At 39.3% G+C, this 22,674-nt stretch overlaps 1 protein-coding gene across 1 annotated transcript in view; it reads left to right on the forward strand.

The window, feature by feature from the left end:
* The window catches only part of HSF4 (heat shock transcription factor 4), a 49,029-nt gene extending 42,192 nt beyond the window's left edge, over positions 1-6,837 (forward strand). The window contains exon 11 of the mRNA XM_058155465.1: positions 6,490-6,837. Coding sequence (XP_058011448.1) covers positions 6,490-6,534 — 45 coding nt within the window. The 3' untranslated portion in view covers positions 6,535-6,837. The remainder of the gene's footprint in view (positions 1-6,489) is intronic.
* The last annotated feature ends 15,837 nt before the right edge of the window (positions 6,838-22,674 follow it).

The raw sequence follows: 22,674 nt of genomic DNA on the forward strand, positions 1-22,674 counted from the left end.
AAGCAGCCCTCGTCTCCTGCTGCTTGGGACTCGGAGCGGTAAATGGCGACTGGTCCGGGGAGCAGCTGGATTTTCTATTGCGGATGCTTGATCAACTCCCTGCAAGCTCTCGTCTCTCAAGGAGCGCTCACTGAAGCCGCATGGGAGACTTCAGCCGGGCTCCTCGAGAGACGAGAGCTTGCAGGGGGCTGATCTGGCATCCACAATGGAGAGCAAAATCCAGCTGCTCCCCTGGCCATATGCCGTTTACCACTCCGAGTCCCAAGTGGCAGGAGATGATGTCTGCTTTGCACCACGGGCTGACGCAAATATACCTAGATGGAATGCTGATGCTGCACAAAATGAAATAGACAAAAAGAAACAGAATGAAAGAGAGAGAATGAGAGAGAGAGAGAGAGAGAGAAAGAGACAGAGAATGAGAGAGAGAATCAGAATGAGAAAGAATGAGAGACAGAGAAAAAGACAGAATCAGAGAGAATCAGAGAGAGACAGAATGAAAGAATCAGAGACAGAGAGAATCAGAATGAGAGAGAGAGAGAGTAGGGGAGAGAGAGAAAGAGAGAATGAGAGAGAAAATGAGAATGAGAGAGAAAGTGGGAGAGAGAGAGAGAATGAGTGGGAGAGAGAGGGGAGGGAGACAGAAAGAGAATGAAACAGAAAGAGTGGGAGAGAGAGAATGAGAGAGAAAGAGTGGGGGGGGGAGAAAGAGAGAGAGACAGAAAGAGAGAGGATGGAGGGTGCCTGAAGGACCACATCCCATCACTGGGAGTCCAGGCGCTTCAGCAAGCGGCGCGCTGGATTTGTATTACTGGTCCACGGGATTTAAAATTATGAACTTGGTGGTCCCTGAGGTCCAAAAGGTTGGGGACCCCTGGTATAGACCACGGTCTCCTCCTTGAGCAGGGGGTTGGACTAGAAGAGCTCCAAGGTCCCTCCCAACCCTATAATTCTTACGTTCATCAGCACAGAAATAAGCCGCTGCATTTAACTCGCGGGATGTTGCTATGATCTGCATCACTTCCAAGTGAATGTTCCGTTATAGGCCTCTTCAGTCTTTATCTGCCCATATTCGCTTTAGATAGTGAAACGGGCGGCATATAAATTTAATAAATAAATAAAATAAACTTGCAGAAGCACTGAGGTTCTAGGAGTGTGGCCATCAGAGATCTCCAGAAGTTGTTCCTAAAGTGTGATTTTTTCCCCTCAGACACCAGAGGGAGGAAATTATTAAATGAACAATCAACCAGAAGACGTGCCAATGATATTTTATTGTAATTAATCTTAATCCTAAATGAAACCATGTTTCCTTTCTATCCTGGTCCCACTCACCCCTAAGAGGTCAGATTTGCCTAAGAGCGGCTTTGTTTCAGAAAAAAAGAAATCATGCATCCCACTTCTTATGGGGATTAAGTAGAGGAATTATAGAATATAATCCCAGATTTGATAGAAGCTCTTCAAGCAAATCTCTTGTGAAGGACAAGAATCCAGATTAAAGCCTCCCAGATTTGAGATTAATGGGGGAAGTGTTTACTTCCAGATTAGCAATCATGCTTTTCTCCCCCTAATTCATTTAATATAGCTGAACTGAAACAATGTCATTGACAACCTATTTAGGCCTAGTACTCTTCAACATCTTCATCAATGACTTGGACCAGGGGATAGATGGGGAACTCATCAAATTTGCAGATGACACCAAGCTGGCAGGAATAGCATAAGGAATAGCCAACACTCCAGAAGATAGGTTTAAGATACAGAAGGATCTTGACAGACTTGAACATTGGGCGCTATCTAACAAAATGAAATTCAATGGTGGAAAAAAAATAAGGTTCTACATTTAGGCAAGAAAAACAAAATGCACAGGTACAGTATATGTGGTACCTTGCTCAATAGTAGTAATTGTGAGAAGGGTCTTGGAGTCTGAGTGGACAACCATTTAAATATGAGCCAGCACTGTGCAGCAGCTGCCAAAAAAGCTAACACAGTTCTAGGCTGCATAAACAGAGGGATAGAATCAAGATTACATGAAGTGTTAATACCACTTTATAATGCCTTGGTAAGGCCACACTTGGATTACTGCATCCAGTTTTGGTTGCCATGATATAAAAAAAGATGTTGAGACTTTAGAAAGAGTGCAGAGAAGAGCAACAAAGATGATGAGGGGACTGGAGGGTAAAACATAATAAAGAACGGTTGCTGGAATTGGGTATGGCTAGTTTAATGGAAAGAAGGACCAGGGGTGAGATGATAGCAGTGTTCCAATATCTCAAGGGTTGCCCCAAAGAAGAGGGAGTCAAGCTATTCTCCAAAGCACCTGCGGGTAGAACAAGAAGCAATTGGTGGAAACTGATCAAGAAGAGAAGCAACCTAGAACTAAGGAGAAATTTCCTGGCAGTGAGAACAATTAATCAGTGGAACCACTTGACTCCAGAAGTTGTGAATGCTTCCAACACTGGAAGTTTTTAAGGAGAGGTTGGATAACCATTTCTCTGAAGTGGTGTAGGGTTTCCTGCCTAAGCAGGGGGTTGGACTAGAAGACCTCCAAGGTCCCTTCCAACTGCTATTCTATTTGAAACTATTGTAGTTTAGTATTTTCTTTATCCTGGCATGTATGCATGGACTCTTTGTTTCTGCAGTAGATGTAGACATGCACGTATGTATACCCACAGTAATTTTTTCGGTAGTAAATAAGGTGATTTTTAAAATTATTTTGACAAGATACAGCTGAAGTTGGTTAATGCCCAATGATGCTGAGAATACTTTCAGCCACAGATACTGTAGTCCTCGACTTGTAACCAAAATTTCTGTTCTTAAGCAAGACATTTGTGAAGTGAGATTTGACCCATTTTACGACCTTTCTTGCCTCCGTTGTTAAGTGAATGCCCGCTGCTGATAGGTTTGTAACCCAGTTATCAAGTGAATCTGGTTTCTCCCATGACTTTGCTTTTCAGAAGGCCGCAAAAGGGGGTCATCTGACCTGGGGACACAGAAACGGTCATATATACGAATCAGTTGACAAGCACCTGAATTTGGATCACATGACTGTGGTTATACTGGAAAGGTCGTAACTTTGAAAAACGGTCATAACTCCCTTTTTTCAGTACTGTTGTAACTTTGAAAGGTCATGAAAGGTCATTGTAAGTATCCGTATCAGAGATGGGTTTCACATATTTTTACCACTGGTTTGCCGCATGCGAGCTTTGCGCACACACCATCCACGCATGTACACGGCCTACAAAACATTGCTAAATAGGACGACGTAGCACCAGGGCAGGTGGGTGGCAATCCCACCCGCGATTGCCACTACCGTTCACTTGAACCGATCCGAACTGGCTGAATACCTCCTCTGATCTATATTGATGCTGATTGATCAATAGCCAGTATAATAAGGCAAGAGATGTTGCTGATTTTTTGGCTTAGTTAATTGTGTGGACTCTTGGCTGATTTTTTGCACGTTGTCAGAGGATGTAGCAGTAAGATCTGGCGTCAAGAGACAAATGTTCTACTCTTAAAGGAGATCTGTGCATAAGGGTAGACCTGTCCTTTTCTCTTAATAAATTCAAACCAAATTTTGTGTGCTTAACTCTCCCATAAATAGAGTGGAAGCATTCGCAACCACTTTTCTTTTGGCCTGCGATCTCTATTTGTGGTTGCCTGGTCCAGTTTGCAGGGTTGCCACTAGCTTACCAAGGTGGCACAGGACAGGCAGGAAGAAAGATTGGATGGAAACGTATCGAAGAGTGATCCAACATAGAACAAAGGAGAAATTTCCTGACAGAACAAGTAATCAGAAGAACAGCTTGCTTGAAGGATTGAAGGCTACGGAGTTGATCTGTGCAGGGTGGTGATGTGATCGTGCATTTAAGTAGCGGTTGGTGTGTGTTTTTTTCTGGTAGATGGTGTGTCCTAGGGAGCCATTGAGTTTTTTGTAGATTAGGATGTCCAGAAAGGGGAGTTGGTTGTTAGCTTCTATTTCCATAGTGAGTTGTATTTTGGGGTGTAGGCTGTTGAGATGTGTGAGGAAGTTGTCCAGTTTCTCCTTGCCATGTGGCCAAATTGCGACAGTGTCATCTACGTATCTAAGCCAGAATTTGAGTTTGAGTTCAGATATTCTTCTGACATTTTAGAGGTTACAGATTAGTGGCAACTGTTGGAAGAGCTCTATAAGCCACATCCAAGGCTGATAACCCTTCCAACAGGGAGTTGCTCGGGATCCTCAGTTTAAGTCCTTGGTTGAAAATCACAGGCATTCATATCATGAGAAACAAGTGACCCTCGATGAAACCAGCATGGCTGTATAAAGAACTCTCTGACAAACACATCAGAGAGAAGAACTAGAAAGAATAACTGGATATGAAGTAGTTAAAAAGGTCAAATACCTAGGAGTATATATTATAGCATCGAATGTAAAGTTATATAAAAATAATTATGAGGTATTGTGGGGAAAAGTAATTAAAGAAATGGAGAATTGGAATAAGTTACAATTATCATTGTTGGGAAGAGTGGCAGCTATAAAAATGAATGTTTTGCCTAGATTTTTATTTTTGTTTCAAATGATTCCAATATTGAAGAAAGATGCAAATTTACAGGAATGGCAAAAAGGGATTAGTAATTTTGTATGGCAGGGTAAAAAACCGAGAATAAAGTTAAAAATAATGCAAGACGTTAGGGAAAGAGGGGGTTTAAAAATGCCTAACTTGAAATTGTACTATGATGCAGTTGCTTTAGCTTTAATTTCTGACTGGATTAATTTAACAGAGGACAGGGTTTTGAATATAGATGGTTATGGTTTGTTATATGGTTGGCATGCATATGTATTATATGACAAGAAAATTGATAAGATATTTAAGAATAATATGGTCAGAAGTGCTTTGTTGAGGGTTTGGAAAAAATATCAATATAAGTTAGATGGAAAGATACCAATATGGACTATCCCCAGACATATGATAGAGAATATAAATATATTACAAAAAATGGAGATTATCACTTACAAAGAGCTTTTGATTATGGAAAAAGGGGAATTACAGTTAAAATCTAGGGAGAAATTGAGGGATGAAGGGAGAAATTATACGTGCTTCCAATATGGACAATTGCAATCTAGATGGAAAATAGATCAGAAAATTGGTATTAGGCAAAGTGATGATTAACTTGGTAAAACAAATAAAGAAGAACAGCTTGCCTCCAGAAGTTTTGGGTGCTCCATCACTGGAGGTTTTTAAGAAGAGATTGGACAGCCATTTGTCCAGAATGGTACAGGATCTCCTGCTTGAGCAGTGGACTGGATCGGAAGACCTCCAAGGTCCCTTCTAATTCTTGTCATTCTCTGATTCTGTAAGGGTCTCTTGCTTCAGTAGGGAGTTGGACTAGAAGACCTCCGCGGTCCCTTCCAACTATGTTATAGAATAGAATTTTATTGGCCAAGTGTGATTGGACACACAAGGAATTTGTCTTGGTGCATATGCTCTCAGTGTACATAAAAGAAAAGATACGTTCATCAAGGTACAACATTTACAACACAATTGATGATCAATATATCAATATAAATCATAAGGATTGCCAGCAACAAGTTATAGTCATACAGTCATAAGTGGAAAGAGATTGCGATGGGAACAATGAGAAGATTAATAGTAGTGCAGATTCAGTAAATAGTCTGACAGTGTTGAGGGAATTATTTGTTTAGCAGAGTGATGGCCTTCGGGAAAAAACTGTTCTTGTGTCTAGTTGTTCTGGTGTGCAGTGCTCTATAGCGTCGTTTTGAGGGTAGGAGTTGAAACAGTTTATGTCCAGGATGCGAGGGATCTGCAAATATTTTCACGGCCCTCTTCTTGATTCGTGCAGTATACAGGTCCTCAATGGAAGGCAGGTTGGTAGCAATTATTTTTTCTGCAGTTCTAATTATCCTCTGAAGTCTGTGTTTTTCTTGTTGGGTTGCAGAACCGAACCAGACAGTTATAGAGGTGCAAATGACAGACTCAATAATTCCTCTGTAGAATTGGATCTTAGAATAATAATAATAATAATAATAATAATAATAATAATAATAATAATAATAATAATAATAATAGAATTATTCTGTTATTCTATCATGTTCTGGATCAGCCAGGGTTTTTTTAAATCATAACTCTCTCTCGCGCCTTACCTTGGTCAATAACTCTGCATAGTTGTACCGTAGTTTGTATTATTATTATTATTATTATTATTATTATTATTATTATTATTATTATTATTATTATTATTATTATTATTACCATTTTCTCCCCAAAATAAGACCATCTCTTATATTTTTTGAACCCTGAAATAAGTGTTTGGCCTTATTGCCATGCGCTCAAAAACCCGATTGGGCTTATTATCAGGGGATGTCTTATTTGGGGGGAAACAGGGTATTATTATTATTATTTTATTTGCACAAAATGACAGTATACACAGCAAACGAGATAACTATGCTATTATTATTATTACTACTACTATTACTATTATTATTATTTGCATCAGTCTGCAGATGCTCACTGTGGAACAACTGGAGAAGAACATAAATAAGAAGTCCTCCTGAGGACCAGAGCCTCATCATCAGTACTCTTGCCTGGGAGCTGAATATTTACATCTGGAAAACATGGCTTTGTCTGCTGGCTTTGTCTGGGATTCCGGTGACAGACAGACACACACATTTCACAAGGAAAGACTATTTTTCCAACATAACTCTTGTGCTGCTATTTTGACCAGTTCAGGACACTCTTTTTCGAATGGAGAGCTCCATGCGTTCAACTGGTTTTTTGTTTTTTTTTGGGGGGGGGGAGGCCATGCATTCAACTGGTTTGTTCTGCATATTCTCACAGTCTCCTGCCACCTGGTGCCCTCCAGATATTTTGGACTACAAATTCCTTCATCCACAGCTGGCGTGGTGATTAGCCAATCCTGTATTGTGTATTAGTGTATCTGTTTACTTATTAGGCTGTTCAACAAACATGACCTCATGTAGGAAACAATATCTGATCAAGTGATCCTTTTACTGTTATGTCGGCTCGGCTCATGTTTTCGACTTCTCTTGAATTCCAGTTGACTCTTCAGATTTTGGGATTTTGGACCAGCTTTCAAATTCCTGCAGATTCTTGAATTCGCTTCAAGATCAAAGCCTAATTTGAGCTTTAGATGCCAAAATGCTTTGAGGCAGTGGTGAAATCCAAATTTTTTTACTACTGGTTCTGGGGGCGTGGTGGGCGTGGTGTGGCTTGAGGGGCGTGGCAGCGGAAGATTACTGCAAAATCCCCATTCCCTCCCCACTCCAGGGGAAAGATACTGCAAAATCCCCATTCCCTCCTCACTCCTGGGGGAAGGATATTGCAAAATCTCCATTCTACCCCACTCTGGGATCAGCCAGAGGTGGTATTTGCCAGTTCTCCGAACTACTCAAAATTTCCACTACTGGTTCTCCAGAACCTGGTGGATTTCACCCCTGCTTTGAGGACTATGAAAAACACTTGTGGCTTATTTTTTTATATCTTTCCTTTTAAGAACTAATTGGAAGACGAGAGTTTCTGAGATCATGTCATCCCATTGCCGTTTACCAGGGATGATGAGCAGCTATGGTGACTTTACAACCTGTGAACTTCAACTCCCAGAATTCCTGTGCGGGCTCAGGAATTCTGGGAATTTAAGTTCACAGGTCATAAAAGTTGCCCTAGCTGTCCATCCCTGCTCTATATTACTGGCCATTCAACTACCAGAACCCAATTCAACCAAAGGGGGCGGTATTGCTATAGGAGAATTGCTTTGTCCTCTTTCCCCCCCCCCCATGGAGCCTGTAATTCCCCAAGAAGCCACAGGGGGCAGTACGTGGTACATACAGCATAAATAGCTTATCCAACAGTCCATTTTGATTGTGCAGGTGGTCTTTGACTTATGACCACACTTTGGAACAGAATTTCCATCGATAGGCAAGGTGGTTAAGTGAGTGAGTCCCGATTTTATGACCATTTTTGCCACGGTTGTTAAGCGAATCACTGTAGCTGTTAAGTAAATCACATGGTTGTTAAGCAAGTCCAGTTTCTCTGGTTGACTTTGCTTCTCGGAAACCAGCTGGGAAGGTCAAATAGGGTGATCATATGACCCTGGTGTACTGCAACTGTCATAAAGATATGCTGATTGCCAAGGGTCCAAATTTTGATTGTGTGGCTGTGGGGATGCTATGATGGTCGTAAGTGCGAGAACTGGTGGCAAGTCACTTTTTTCGGTGCCGTTGTAACTTCAAAAGGTCATTGAATGAATTAATGAATGTAAGTGCAAAGATTACCTGTATAGTAAGTAGGCAATAACCCGATGCATTTAAGCATAACATATACTGCCTCCTAGTGGCCCACATAGATATAAACAGCTCTGCAGGGAAAAACCGCTATGCTTTTAAGCCAAAGTATTGACTGCTCCAGGAAAGTTACCTTTAATTTGTTACTAGTTGGCCAATGTTCTTTTTTTCTTTTCTTTTTCTCTTTAAAGGGACTTCATGTGTTCTCTTAAAAAAAAAAGAGCTTGAAAGAATCCTGTGTTTGCTTCTTTTCTGTTTTCTTTTGTATATTGACAATGATCACCTGACCACCCAATGCTGCATGGTTTAATTAATTTATTTGTACCACATTATTATTATTATTATTATCATCATCGTCATCATCATCATCATCATCATCATCATCAACTCAAGGCAGTGAACATACCTAATGTTCTTCCTCCTTTTCTGTTTTGCCCACAAGAATAATTGTATGAGGTCAGTTGGGCTGAGAGAGAAGGAAGGACTGGCCCGAATTCATCCAGCCAGTTTTTCATGTCTATAGTTGTCCTAGAACTCTAAATCTCTTGTCCCAAAGATGCTTCTTCAAGAGGCAACTTTCTGGTTTTTCTTTGAAAACGTTCACTTCTCATTCAAGAAGCTTCTTCAGCTCTGAAGAAGCGTAATGGATGAAGAAGCTGAAGAAGCTTCTTGGATGAGAAGCAAAAGGTCTTCAAAGAAAAACCAGAAAGTCCAGTTGCCTCTTGAAAAAACACCTTTGGGACAACCATGACGTGGAAGACTGAGAATTTCCATAGTCAAAAGTCTCTTGATTTCTAGCCTGGTGCCTTCACCTTTACACCAAACTGGATCTTATAGGTGAGGTTACTGAAGGATTAGCTGATCATTTGAAAAATATGAAAGGGGAACACTTTATAGCTTAATAATAATTAAATAAGCTAGCCACTGGCAAGGTAAGATAACATTGGCATCTAAAATTCCAGGAGAATTTTGCTCAACTGTGTTCGGTCTATTGTGCTTTAATTTCTCAACAGGCTCTGAGCAAAGTCAAAGAAGATTATGTATTTGACTTGATATTAAGAATGACCAACTGTCCTAGAAAAAAGATACATATATTAAAAATGAACCGTTTTGAGAATTTCCTTTGAATTTACTGTATTGGCTTTTTCTATGTGAATCTGGAGCTTATGACTTTAGTACATCCTTAATTCTTTTGTGGGATGATTGGTGGGTATCAGAAGTCCTGAAGTTAGAAGTTATAAAATGTTTTAGCATCTCTTGGAGATGATTGAAGTTTTATGCCAATCTGATTTTCAAGCACAGTTGTAATTTACGGTGTAATTCTCCCACGTTCTGGGGAATTTAGACATAAAAATCAAAAGTTGAGTTCCGTGGATTTGGAGGTATTGCTATAAATCCCTCCCAAAGTTTTGCTTTTATCACCTTTTAATTTTTTTAATATTTTATTGATTTTTAAAACAAAAAACAAAAACATAAATACAAAAATACAAAAAAAAATTTGTGCAAAATTTGACCATTTACACGACATATCACTATGAAATTCTAAAACTCTATACATTTTACTTTATCTAATTCTACTATGTCTGAGTCTGTTTTATTTTTGTTTTCAATCCATTTGTACTATTTCTCCCATGATACATAATAATCCAAATCTGTCATTTCTTTCAATTCCAATGTTAGTCAAAGATTTTTTTAATTATTATGTCATTGGAGGGCGTGTTGCTGTTGGTCTGCAACACTTATTTGTAGTCCTAGGTTCCCTGTTAATGTTGTCCTGGGTTCCCGCAGGAACGGGTCTCAGCCCTCGCTGAGACAATTTAGTGGGTCCTCGCAAGGACGAAAGAAGCCAAATAAAAGACACCACACCAGGAGTTCTTCAAAATGAGAGAGCACGAAGAAAGGGTTGTAAAAGGAGATCCCCCTTAGATCGCAACAGTCTCTTTTATTATGCAGTTTTAGCAGGGAGGGGTAATTACAGCAATGAGGGAATTTAGCATATAGAAACTTAACATCACCAATCAGCAAGCGTTTAGAGTATACGTATTAGCAAAATACCACGTGTTTTTCAGGAAATCATGCGTTTTACCTGAATAGAAACTCAACTTAAGGAATGCAAAACTAGAAGCTTATCTCAGGGAAGGCTAGGGGCCCAAATCAGGGAGAGCAAAACTATGCATCTAACTCAGAGAAGGTTAGGCGGAATAGAAACCTAATTCAGGGAAAGACTATTAATCATGTCTGTCATGTAGCACTGAAAAAAGTCAAGTCAAGTTCTCCCGGCTGTGAGGCCTAAGAAAACCTGAACCAATGATATATCCATATGTCCTCTGTTTTTATTTTTTAAGATGGGTAATTGATATATCCATATGTCCTCTGTTTTTATTTTTAAGATGGGTAATTGATATATCCATATGTCCTCTGTTTTATTTTTAAGATGGGTAATATTCTTCTAAAGCTATGACATCCCCAGTGGATCCCTCCGGGAGACCCATGAGAGTCAGTACACTTTTCCAAAGGAATGGTTCCCGATTCAGAGTCTTCATCAGCCTCAGAGGCTAATTCTAAAAGAGGTTGTTTATATTCATTTTCAACAGTGTTCTTTAGCAAGAGGACATCATCTCCAATACTGTTTAGTCTTTGTTTCAAAAATGCTAAAACTCTCCCCATAACACATGGGCCAATTGTACATGCAAGGAGCAACAAAATCAGAGGACCAGCTAGGGCAGAGAGGAGGGTGGTCAACCAGGGAGAGAGATTAAACATTCCCTGATACCACGTATGGGATAGAGAACGCTCTTTTTCTCTATCTTTCAATCGGGTATTTAATTCTGCCATAGAGTCAAGCACAACACCAGAACTTTCAGTGTAAAAACAACATTCTTCTTTCAAAGCTACACACAGACCGCCCTGTTTTAAGAATAGCAAGTCCAAACCCCTTCTATTTTGTAACACAACTTCGGAGAGAGAGGTCAGGGAATTTTGGAGGGCAACCATAGATTGCTCAATGCGTTTGAGATCAGCATCTATTTCAATACTGAGCCTGCGGATGTTTTTGTCAGCCACAACCATTCCTGCGATTCCAGTTGCAGCACCAGTGGCTCCTAGGCCCAGGAGAAGGGCCAAAGTCATAGTAGTAACCACCTCCCGTTTGGTTCGTGGAAGGTATTGGGGTGTTTCCATGCGAGAAAAGAACTCATTATTGGAAAAAACAGACATTTTAGGGAGAAGATAAACCTGAATGCAAAAAGCGTGTTTTGTGTGTAAAATGTCTCCACTGACACATGCAGTAGCACCCGTAGAGCAGGCCCAAATAGAGCCATTGGAAGGAATAAAAAACTGACCATTTAAACGCTTTGGAAAGATCTGCAGTTGATAGAGTGTGTATTATAGTCCACCCTCCAGTGTCAAGTCCTAGTCTTTCTTTGGACAAGTATATTGTGCAGGAAGTATAGGCATCCGAGGAGGCATTGATACAATAGTGAGAAAAGTTAGAGGGTACATACCCAAGGCAACAACCTTGACCTTCAATTGAGGATACCGTTATAGAAGAGTTAGACCACCTACAACCGGTATCTGAGGTGCTATTGGTAAAAGGTAGGGCGGAACCTATGGCCTCATAAAAAGGGGGTTGAGAAGACAGACACAGCCAACATCTACTATCATTGTTAGGAAAAGTACGGGCTGCCACAAGGGCATCATGCGCAGAGGAGACCAAGGACACCAACGGATTGTTGCTTTTAATCAAGGGCTGTAAAAAGGGCGAATTGACTTGTTTGTTTGGGCCCACAGGTGGGGATGTTTCTAAGGACATGGTAAGACGAATTATGAATATATTTCCTGGATGTCTGTAATCGGAATTATCTCTCGACCTTCCCCCCCATCTTTTCCCTTTAAGCCATTCAGTAATCGGAAGATTCCTTCCATGAGATGTAAAAGTAACAGTCATAGGATTGAGGCGAACGCCGCAGCAGGCCCAATTGGAGCAGGAATTCCAAGGCAAATTGTAGCTTTGATATAGTCAGTAGTATAGGGAGCAGTCCACCAAATCTTTCCAGTTGACACACATTGCCAGGACTTGCAATACCAATCAGAGATGGTCCCACATTCATCTAGGTGGGAGAGATCAGTAAGATGTCCTGGGCAGATATACAGGCCTGGACCAATTGACCAGACGTCCCGAGGGGAAGGATTACATTTTGTTTTATGTTTAAATCCATGGGCGCCGACCAGCATTTCAGCAAAGTCAAAGTAGAGTGCAGGAAACCAAGGCCACAGAGTTCGATTAGAGATGGAATGAAGGACGCTTCCTTGGAAGTCCAAAATAGTCCAAGTATAATTTGCGGGACGATGCAGGTTCTGCTGTGCTCCGGATAAGGAGCGCTGCAAACGGAGAGCTGCAGAGGTAGAAACGTGGGAAGAGGGCAAGGAGCGAGATACGCCAGGGGAAAAATGAGTAGCAGAGAGAAGGGAAATTTTCATGTCAAAAGATCTTTCTTGCTTTGGGAAAACAGGAGCATGCATAAGTGCTGTAGTCTTCAGCTGAGATGTTAAAATTAACAGAGAAGTGGAACAGGAGAAGATATAATGTAAGTATTGTTAGAGGATGGACTGGATATCCATTCTTTAGCCATGTCCACTGAGCTGGATGCAGCAAGGGATGGCGTTGTCTGCAAACAAGTTCCACGACCCCAAGAGGGGTTAGTATTCTACAATGAGGAACTCTTATATAAGCACTTAAACGTTCAAGGAAAGTACATTTAGGAAGAGAGGAAGAGGCATTAGGACAGAAGAGGCAAGAGAGATCAGTGATAGGATCAGAAGGATCTTCATCTTTCTTTTTGGTTGATTGAGATGACAGGGCGAACAGCGAGCCGGAACCCACAGGACTCGATCAGGCAATTGAACTGCAGCGTAGCCTTTTCCCCAGGTAATCAATTGAGCTGGACCTTTCCAAGCTGGATCCGGAAGATGCCTATAATATACCAGAGGACGAGAAGAGGGAGGGAGGAGGAAAACTGTCTCGAGGCAGCAGTGGAGGCAGGAGATCCAGTTAGATTAAGAAAATTCAATGAATACAAGCAAACATTTAATACATTTTGCAACGCCGGAGTGTCGGGGGCTGATGCCTTTGACCCCAAGTGTCTGTCCAAGGCCTGTTTAAGAGTCAAATTCGCTCTCTATAATGGCCTGGCCCTGGCTATTGAAAGGAATGCCGAATTTATGGATTATTGACCAGCGATGGCAAAATTGTGCAAAGGCAGAGCTCGTATAGGCTGGTCCATTGTCAGTTTTTAGAGTTTTTGGACATCCCAACGTTACGAAAGTCCGAATACAATGATTAATAACTTGTTTTGCGGTTTCACCCCTTTGCAAGGTTGCCATGATGAAACCTGAATATGTATAAAGGATGGATATTGAGTTACATCCATTTGCCAAATTTGACAGGCCACTGTTCCTCTGGGGTTGACCCCCATCGGAAGAGAGTTACCTTGGCGGCTGCAAGTAGGGCATTGATGTATGATCAGATGCCTCAGCAGCCGTGAAGCCAAATTGTTTCATGAGCGCCTTTTTGTTTTGATGAAAATAGGAGTGACTGTCCCAAGGAGAGACAGGAGAAAGTGTCAAAAGAGAGGAGGCAGAGGCCGCAGCGTCTGCTACATAACAAAATAGGGATGTGTACGTTTGTCAAGAGAAGGGGACAAGTAAGATTGAAAAATAGTTTGTACTATTTGAGTAACAAACTATGTGGAAGACAGAGAAAAAGACAATCAATCAATAAAAACCCAACTCCCACCCTTTTTATTCATGTGTGGAAGTTGGTCACTAACAAATCCATGCTATCAAAAACTTCCAAAAACAAACCACATTATTAGCAAAATCACCATCCGTCTTACTTTACTCATACTTTTTCAGCACTAGTATGAAAACTTCCTCTTAACTCTCTCTTCATATTCTGTAACCTTCTAACTTATCACATCCTATAACTTTCTAACTCATCTCTGAAATAGTTCCTAAAACAGGGCACATATTGTGCTGCTAAAAGAGAAAAAGAAACAATACAAACAGCAAATAAGGGTCACACTGAGTCTGATTCAAAAAAGAAAAACATGGCGGAAGCTTTAGGGTGAGTCTGTTTATGTGGAAAACCTGAGTGCATTTTCCAAAAAACAGATCTACGCTTAAAAAAAATGCATCCATACATAAGAAGATAGCCATGTGTCTGAAATGCTGTAGGGTTTCCTGCCTGGGCAGGGGGTTGGACTAGAAGACCTCCAAGGGTCCCTTCCAACTCTAATGATGTATGTGAACAGCTGCAAAAATACAAAACTAAAGGAAACAGTTTTTAGTCAACTCAGTGCTTTGAAAACATTTATAAAGGTATAGGTTTAATCAGGCAGTTTAAACCTCAAAAAGTTAAAAAATGAAAATTAAAAGCAAAATCAAAATTGTATGCATGATTAAAAATTAAAATCAAAAGTGTTTTCAGGGTTGAAGATTAAAATCAAAATTGTTTTCATGGTTAAAAAGAAAATACATCTGCATAGTTTTTACATAGCTCTTTGCAAAAGCAATGCTTCCAGAGAGCCTAATTGTCCCTCCCTTCTCAGACAAGAAAGAAGAGAGAGAAGAAAAAAAAATGGAGTGGGGGTGAATGGTTCTCCCCCGTAGCCCGCCCTTTTCCCTGGCACAGCAAGGAACAAGGGGGGGGTAGTTAAGATAAGCCAGAGGGCAGAAAAAAAAAGTTAAAAGTAACTCACTGGAAAGACACTCTCATGCATATGAAGAGAAAAAAAAATCCAAAAGTAACTCACTTGCTTGCAAAAGGAAAGAAAAATGTTTTATTTCTTTTCCAAAAGTACCTGGCTGCTTGCATACGGAATTTATGCAGACAGATACACACACACACACACACACACATGCAGAGACAATTTCTCACACATGCATACATTTCTTGCAAATCCAAAAGACAACACAGAAATTTCACACCTTCTCAATGAGTTTTGCACATACACACATTCCATGCAAATCAAGCATCACAATTATCTCTACAATTCTTATGCAGGTCTGAAAATGATCACATACATACATACACAAGCACACACATCATCAAACAACATTTAAAGACCTGGGGAACTTGTCTGAGAAAACTCAGCAGTTTAAATCATGACTGTGATTGTGGATCCTTTTAAGTCATTTTTGATCTAAGTGACGTCTGCAAGTAAAATGAGGCATTCAAGGATCATGTGCCAGATGGACAGAATTTTTACAGGGGCTCTTGGACTTTCATGGAAAAAAGTTCCCAATGTTTCCCATGTAGTCGCTGTGAGCAAATTCTTTTCCAGATTGTTTCCAGATATAGAGAAGCAATTAAACCAAATCAGTTGCTGATCACCCATGGGGGAAAGGGAGGGGTGCTCTGGGGGAAGGGAGGCAGGCAGGGGAAAGGAGGCAGTTTTCAAAGCAGGGATGGAAGAAACAGGCATTTGGTACAATACGCTTTCTAGCTCAATATGCTTTGAAGGTTCAGAGTGGGGGGAAAGGGAGGAGGAGGGAAAGGAATGAGCAGACATAGGAACTGAAGGAGAGTGAATGTCATAGGAAGTAACAGCTTCTTTTAAATTTTTAAGCACCCGTACATTGATGTTGTCATGTATCGGCTGTCCCCCTCCTGGTGGATTGAGGTTTAAAGGGTAAGCCGATATCGGGGGTTCAGTTCTTAGAGAAAGAGAAGAAAGAGCAACCAAGGCAGAGAGAGTGCCTGCAGCTATGTCTGTATCCTCCGAAGGGGGGGGAGACGCTGCAGAAGGAGAAAGAGCTGTGTCCGCAGGGGGAGCAGAGGCAGCTACAGAGACAGAAGAAGATTCATACGGAGGTGGAGAGACTTTTTCATCCGTAGTAGAAGAGAGCGGAGCAGGCGAATCAGTAGGAGAATTAGGATAGAGAAGAGGTAAGAGATTTCTTAGAAAGAGGATAGACAGTGGTGCCATTAACTTTTTGCAAACAATTAGCCTTCTTCACCAGAGAGTAAAGCTCATTCCTATGCCATGATGAGACTTTCGAGTTCGAGGAGCTCATTACTTACGTATGCATGTGTCGCGTCCCGGACGGGTAAGCAATGAGGGTGAAGGTGACGCACCGCTAGACAACGATCACGCCTCTGGACAACACAACAGGACAGGACGAGCCCCCAGATGTTGCTGTTGGTCTGCAACAATTATTTGTTGTCCTAGGTTCCCTGTTAATGTTGTCCTGGGTTCCCGCAGGAACGGGTCTCAGCCCTCGCTGAGACAATTTAGTGGGTCCTCGCAAGGACGAAAGAAGCCAAATAAAAGACACCACACCAGGAGTTCTTCAAAATGAGAGAGCACGAAGAAAGGGTTGTAAAAGGAGATCCCCCTTAGATCGCAACAGTCTCTTTTATTATGCAGTTTTAGCAGGGAGGGGTAATTACAGCAATGAGGGAATTTAGCATATAGAAACTTAACATCACCAATCAGCAAGCGTTTAGAGTATACGTATTAGCAAAATACCACGTGTTTTTCAGGAAATCATGCGTTTTACCTGAATAGAAACTCAACTTAAGGAATGCAAAACTAGAAGCTTATCTCAGGGAAGGCTAGGGGCCCAAATCAGGGAGAGCAATACTATGCATCTAACTCAGAGAAGGTTAGGCGGAATAGAAACTTAATTCAGGGAAAGACTATTAATCATGTCTGTCATGTAGCACTGAAAAAAGTCAAGTCAAGTTCTCCCGGCTGTGAGGCCTAAGAAAACCTGAACCAATGATATATCCATAGGGCGTCTTTACATTCTTCCAACATTGTGCAAAGGCCAATCTTGCCACAGTTATTATATGTAGAATGATATGTCTTGTCTTCTTATCGTAAGTCTTTTTCATTATCCCCAGAAGGAACAATTCTGGTGTATACTCCAGTTGAACGCCAGTTATTTCCTGCAACCAATTTTTTATTCTTTTCCAATATTTTTTTGATTCTGAAAACAGCCACCATGAGTGATAGAAGGTACCCTGCTTCTGTCTACATTTCCAACAATATGTGGTTAAGTTTGGATGTATTTTTGCCAATCTTGAGGGAGCCAGATGCCAGCGATAGAACATTTGTATTGGCTCTCTTTATATTTTGCCGATCTTGTTATTTTATAGTTTCTGTTCCAAATTGTTTCCCATTCCTCTAATTCAATATTGTGCCCTACATTTTTTGCCCAAGCTATCATCACTCCCTTCACTATTTCTTCTGCTTTATCAAATTCCAAAAAATACTTATACAATTTAGTTATTAATTTTTCATCCGGGCCAATCAGTAATTTGTTACCAACTTCACCTCCATTGTCAACACCCACCCAGGCATTTTCATATAATATTTTTTCTTAATTTCTTGCCATATTAGCATTAAGGCCGCTTGTATTTTATGATGAAAAAAATATGAATGGGATTTATTTTCTTTGTCCCATAGAAAGGCATGCCACCCTTTTTGTAGATCATGCCCTTCCAATATGAGTAATCTTTGATTTCTTAGGTTTATCCAGTCCTTGATCCAGGTTAAAATTGCTGCTTTGTAATAGAGGCGCCAATCTGGGATCCCTAGACTACCTCTGCTGCTATCTTGAAGGTCTATTAATTTTACTCATGCTTTTCTGCCTGCCCATATAAATTTTGTTGTGATTTGGTTCAATTCTATAAAAAATTTCTTATCCAATTTTATGGGTATGGTCTGAAAGAGAGATAACAATTTTGGCAAGATATTCATTTAATATTTTTTTCATTCTTCCTGCCATGATAGTTATAAAAATCTTATAGTCGGTATTCAAAATAGAAATTGGTCTATAGTTTTGAATCTGATTCAGGTCATTCTTTCATGATGACTGTAATGTATGCTTCTCTCCACGAGATGGGCATTTTTGCTTCCAACAGCACCTCGTTTTACAAATCCAAGACTATCCGTTCCAATATTTTCCCCATATTTTTGTAAAATTCACCTGGTAAACCATCAGGTCCTAGAGTCTTATTGTTTTTTTGTCTATGGATCACTTCCTTTAATTCTACCAAAGAAATCTCTCTATTTAACCTCATCCCAAGGGTGAAATGCTCTTGTTCGGACTGGATCGGCCAAAAAAAATGCTTTTAAAAGTAAAAAAAAGCCTCTGATGATCGTGTGGCTCAGCTGGGATCATCGGAACCTTTTAAAAGCATTTTTTCTACAACCTCTTTGGCATCTTATAGGTAACTGTTTATTTTTTCCATCTCCACTTCCTCTTGATTGTACAGGTTCTCAAAGTATTCTAATATAATCCTTTTAGTTTCTTTATTTTGTAGATTATCCACCTCATCCTGTAGTTGATAAATTATCCTACTTTTTCTTTTTTTTTTTTAATTTATATACTAGCCACCTTCCCGGTTTATTTGCAGTTTCAAATTGATATTGTTTCACGTATTTAATATTCTTAATATGTTCTGTTTGTTCAATTAAATTTAATTTATGTTTAGTTGATGTTAATTCTTCCTTAATTTGGGGGTCACCTGGGTTTAGTTGAAGTTTGTTTTCTAGATACTCTAGTTCCTTCAATAGTGCATCCTGCTGTTGCCTTTTTTTTTGTTCCTCATTGATGTGTATGCTAATGTTATTCCCCTTGTAAATGCCTTTACTGTATCCCATAGGTTCTGCAATGATGTATGGTGTTTTTTATTCACGTCGAGGAACAAAATCAGCTCTTTTTCTATCTTCTCTAAGTATTCCTTTTTCTGTAATATTTGCGAGTTTAGAGTCCATCTCCTAGATTCCCTTTTTTGACCTTTCCAGGTTATTCTCAGGGGATTATGATCCGCCCAGTCATTGGGGAGAATGTCTATATTTTCAGTTTCTTTGATTATTTCTCTATTTGCCCATACCATATCGATTCTTGAAAAGGAATTGTGTGGAATAGAATAGAAAGTAAATTTCTTTTCCCTGGGGTTTAATAATCTCCATACGTCAGTCAGGTTCAATTCTTCAGCCATATTAAAAAAAGTTTTTGGTAATACATTCCTCTTTTTTTGTTTTTTGTTTATTGCAAATATAATCAAAATATACATATATTTTGGTAGTCTGCCTCAATGATTGTATCATGCATTTTCTTGTAAAATTCTTTCTGTTTTTTGTTGGGAGCGTATATATTAATAACATTTTAGTTTCCCCTCTTTCAATTCAATCAAAAATACTCTTCCTTTAGGGTCCTCATAGATTACTTTAGCTATTACTACTTTTCTAATATATACCACTACCCCTCTTTTTTTGTTTTTTGTTTATTGCAAATATAATCATTTTTATATCTATTATTCCATTATAGTCATCCACTATACATATATTTTGGTAGTCTGCCTCAATGATTGTATCATGCATTTTCTTGTAAAATTCTTTCTGTTTTTTGTTGGGAGCGTATATATTAATAACATTTTAGTTTCCCCTCTTTCAATTCAATCAAAAATACTCTTCCTTTAGGGTCCTCATAGATTACTTTAGCTATTACTACTTTTCTAATATATACCACTACCCCTCTTTTTCTTTTTTCTGATAATGCTGCAAATAAATTTCTCAATTTGTGGTATTCCAGATATTTCCTATCTTGTTTTTTTTGTTTTTTTTATTTGCATTTATATCCCGCCCTTCTCCGAAGACTCAGGGCGGCTTACACTATGTTAGCAATAGTCTTCATCCTATTTGTATATTTATATACAAAGTCAACTTATTGCCCCCAACAATCTGGGTCCTCATTTTACCTACCTTATAAAGGATGGAAGGCTGAGTCAACCTTGGGCCTGGTGGGACTAGAACCTGCAGTTTTCTAATATGTGCCTCCTGGAAACATTATATCTACATTTTGTTTCACTAATTTTCAAAATATCTTTTTTCTTTTTATCTGATCATTCAGTCCATTTACATTTATTGTTAGTAATTGGGTTCTTTTCTCTATTTTCTTATTTATCTGTTGGTCTCTGAGTCCTAATTGTTCTAGTAGTTCTTTGTGGTCTGATCCTAATATCCCTTCCTTCATCTCGATTTTCCGTTATCACCTTTGTTCCTTCTTCCGCTTCCTCACTTCCAGATTCTTGTATTTGTTATTCTGTGCTAGTTGCCTCCAGTCGCGCTCTACTGCTTGAACTTTCCTCCACTCCCGTCAATTGGTCAAATAATTCTTGGGCTTTGTCTAAGTTGTCAATTTTAATTTTTTTGCCCTGCCAAATTATTAACATTCCTTCTGGAGTGATCCACCTAAACAGAATTTTCTTCTATGTTCAATAGAGATGCCAGGAATCTATATAGTCATTCCTTTGTTCTCGTATCAGTCTAGGAATCTGCTTTAGTTTTATGGTTACTGTCCCTTTATAGAACATTGGTTCCTCTCTTCTAATTTTATATATATCATCATGGGTCTTTTTACGTGCAAATCTAATATGTACCTCTTTTGGGAGATGATGGCACCTTGCATAATTAGTTTGAACTCGGTATATTTCATCAAGCTCATTCATAATCTCCCTCTTATCCCTCTGAAGGGCTTTGGCAATCAGTTCCGCCATTACCTCCCTTAAGTTCTCTTCTTTAATTTCGACTACATTTTGAAACCTCAAGTAGAAAGAGGCTCGGTCCATTTCGAGATATATCAGAAAGTTTTCCAAATCCTTGTTTACTGCCAATAATTTTTGGTCTACCTGTTCTAATTTTTTTTCAGTTTGTTCTGTTTTCATTTCAACCAATTTAATTCTTTGTTCATTTTTTTGGGATTGTCTGTTGAATTAAGTCCATTTTATTATCCAGAGTTTGTTTATCAGTTTTCAGGTCAGCATGATTTTTAACCATCGTCTCTTAAAGTTTCATCATGGTGTCCCGTATTGTTACCAAGGTAGATTGCAACGTTTGAACGAATGGGTTGGTACTCGATTTTTCTACTGTTAGCATCATATCTATCATTCTCTGGCTCAACGGAGAAGCCATTGCCACCATCAGGTTTGATGTTGCCTTTTTCCCTGCTCTTAAAGTTGTGGTAGTAATACTAGTCATTTCTTTTAGGATTCTACTTTGTTCTCCCAAGATTTTATAGATTTTTGCCCAGATTACCATCCATTGTTATCACTGAGTTGCTTATCTATTATTTATAATTTGTATTTATTTTGCACTCTAATTTTTATTTCTATTCTATTATCCTTAATTACTTAGCCAAGAACTTATGTATCAATAGCAAAATGTAGAATACAATACAATATAGTTACAATCCAATTATAAATCATTCTATATAATTACTCCATATTTAATCAATTCCTTTGATTAATTAGACTGTTAACATAATAGGTGTCTCTTGTACATTTAATTTATGTAAATTTATAAACATTTATTAAATATAATCTCTTTTGATCTAATTAATCAAAAATTACTGGTAATACTAGATCTATATATTTTTAAGTATGATCTTACTACAAGAACAATATCAAATATCAAAGCAATACCAAAAGACCTATTCAGAAGAAGGGAAAGATCCTACTTCCAAAGTATTAGTCACTGTCTATAATATAGCAGTCTTAGTGATATTCCACATGAGACAAAGCCTCTGTTGTATCTTTTAAGTTTTTCAGATGTTTCAACACTTTTACTAATCCCAGCTTCGTTTCCGCAGCACCGCTATCCTCTTTTCCACTTAGTCACTCAATATTGTATTATATTCAAATCTCAATATCACTGCCGTTCCTCTCTCTTCTCCTCATCACTCTCTCACTGTTTCTCCTTTGGAGTCCTTACTTCCACCGGAAGAGTCCAATTTAGCCCAATCACTCCCTTTTCTCTCCACTTTTCTCGTTGAATATCACCAATTTGCTCTCTCAGACGTCACTTTCTCCAGATCTTTCCGTCCGATTAGCCTCTCCTTTCCGAGTTATTCCTTGCTTCTTGTACCCTTCTTTGTCAACGTTCGATTCCTGTCTTGGTCTGTCTCCTTCTAATCTCCAATAATTTTATTAATTTCCAAAATGCAGATTCTTTTTCCCCCCCTTTCTTTCCATCGTTATCCTATACTTTCCCATTTTTGTTCTCACACTTACAGTCTTATTCAAATCTTACTTTCCTTTTCGCTCTCCTCCCTCGGCAGTTTTCTTTTTCTTTTTTTTTTTTGATGAGTCACAGCTTGTCTCTTTCAGTCGCAGCTAATTTTCTATCGGAGCTTCTTTCAGTTTTGCCGAATATTTTTTAAATTTACTTACTTTGACGGGTCCAATCACCACGCATGAGGGAATTTCTCACCAGCAAAAATAGACACAGTCTGCTAATAATATTTTCTTCCGATCCTCTTGTGGGCTGTCACGGCCTCAGGTCCGCCATATCAGATGAAATGACGGGACA

This window comes from Ahaetulla prasina, chromosome 12 (assembly GCF_028640845.1).
Source record: "Ahaetulla prasina isolate Xishuangbanna chromosome 12, ASM2864084v1, whole genome shotgun sequence".
NCBI classification, from domain to species: Eukaryota; Metazoa; Chordata; class Lepidosauria; order Squamata; family Colubridae; genus Ahaetulla; species Ahaetulla prasina.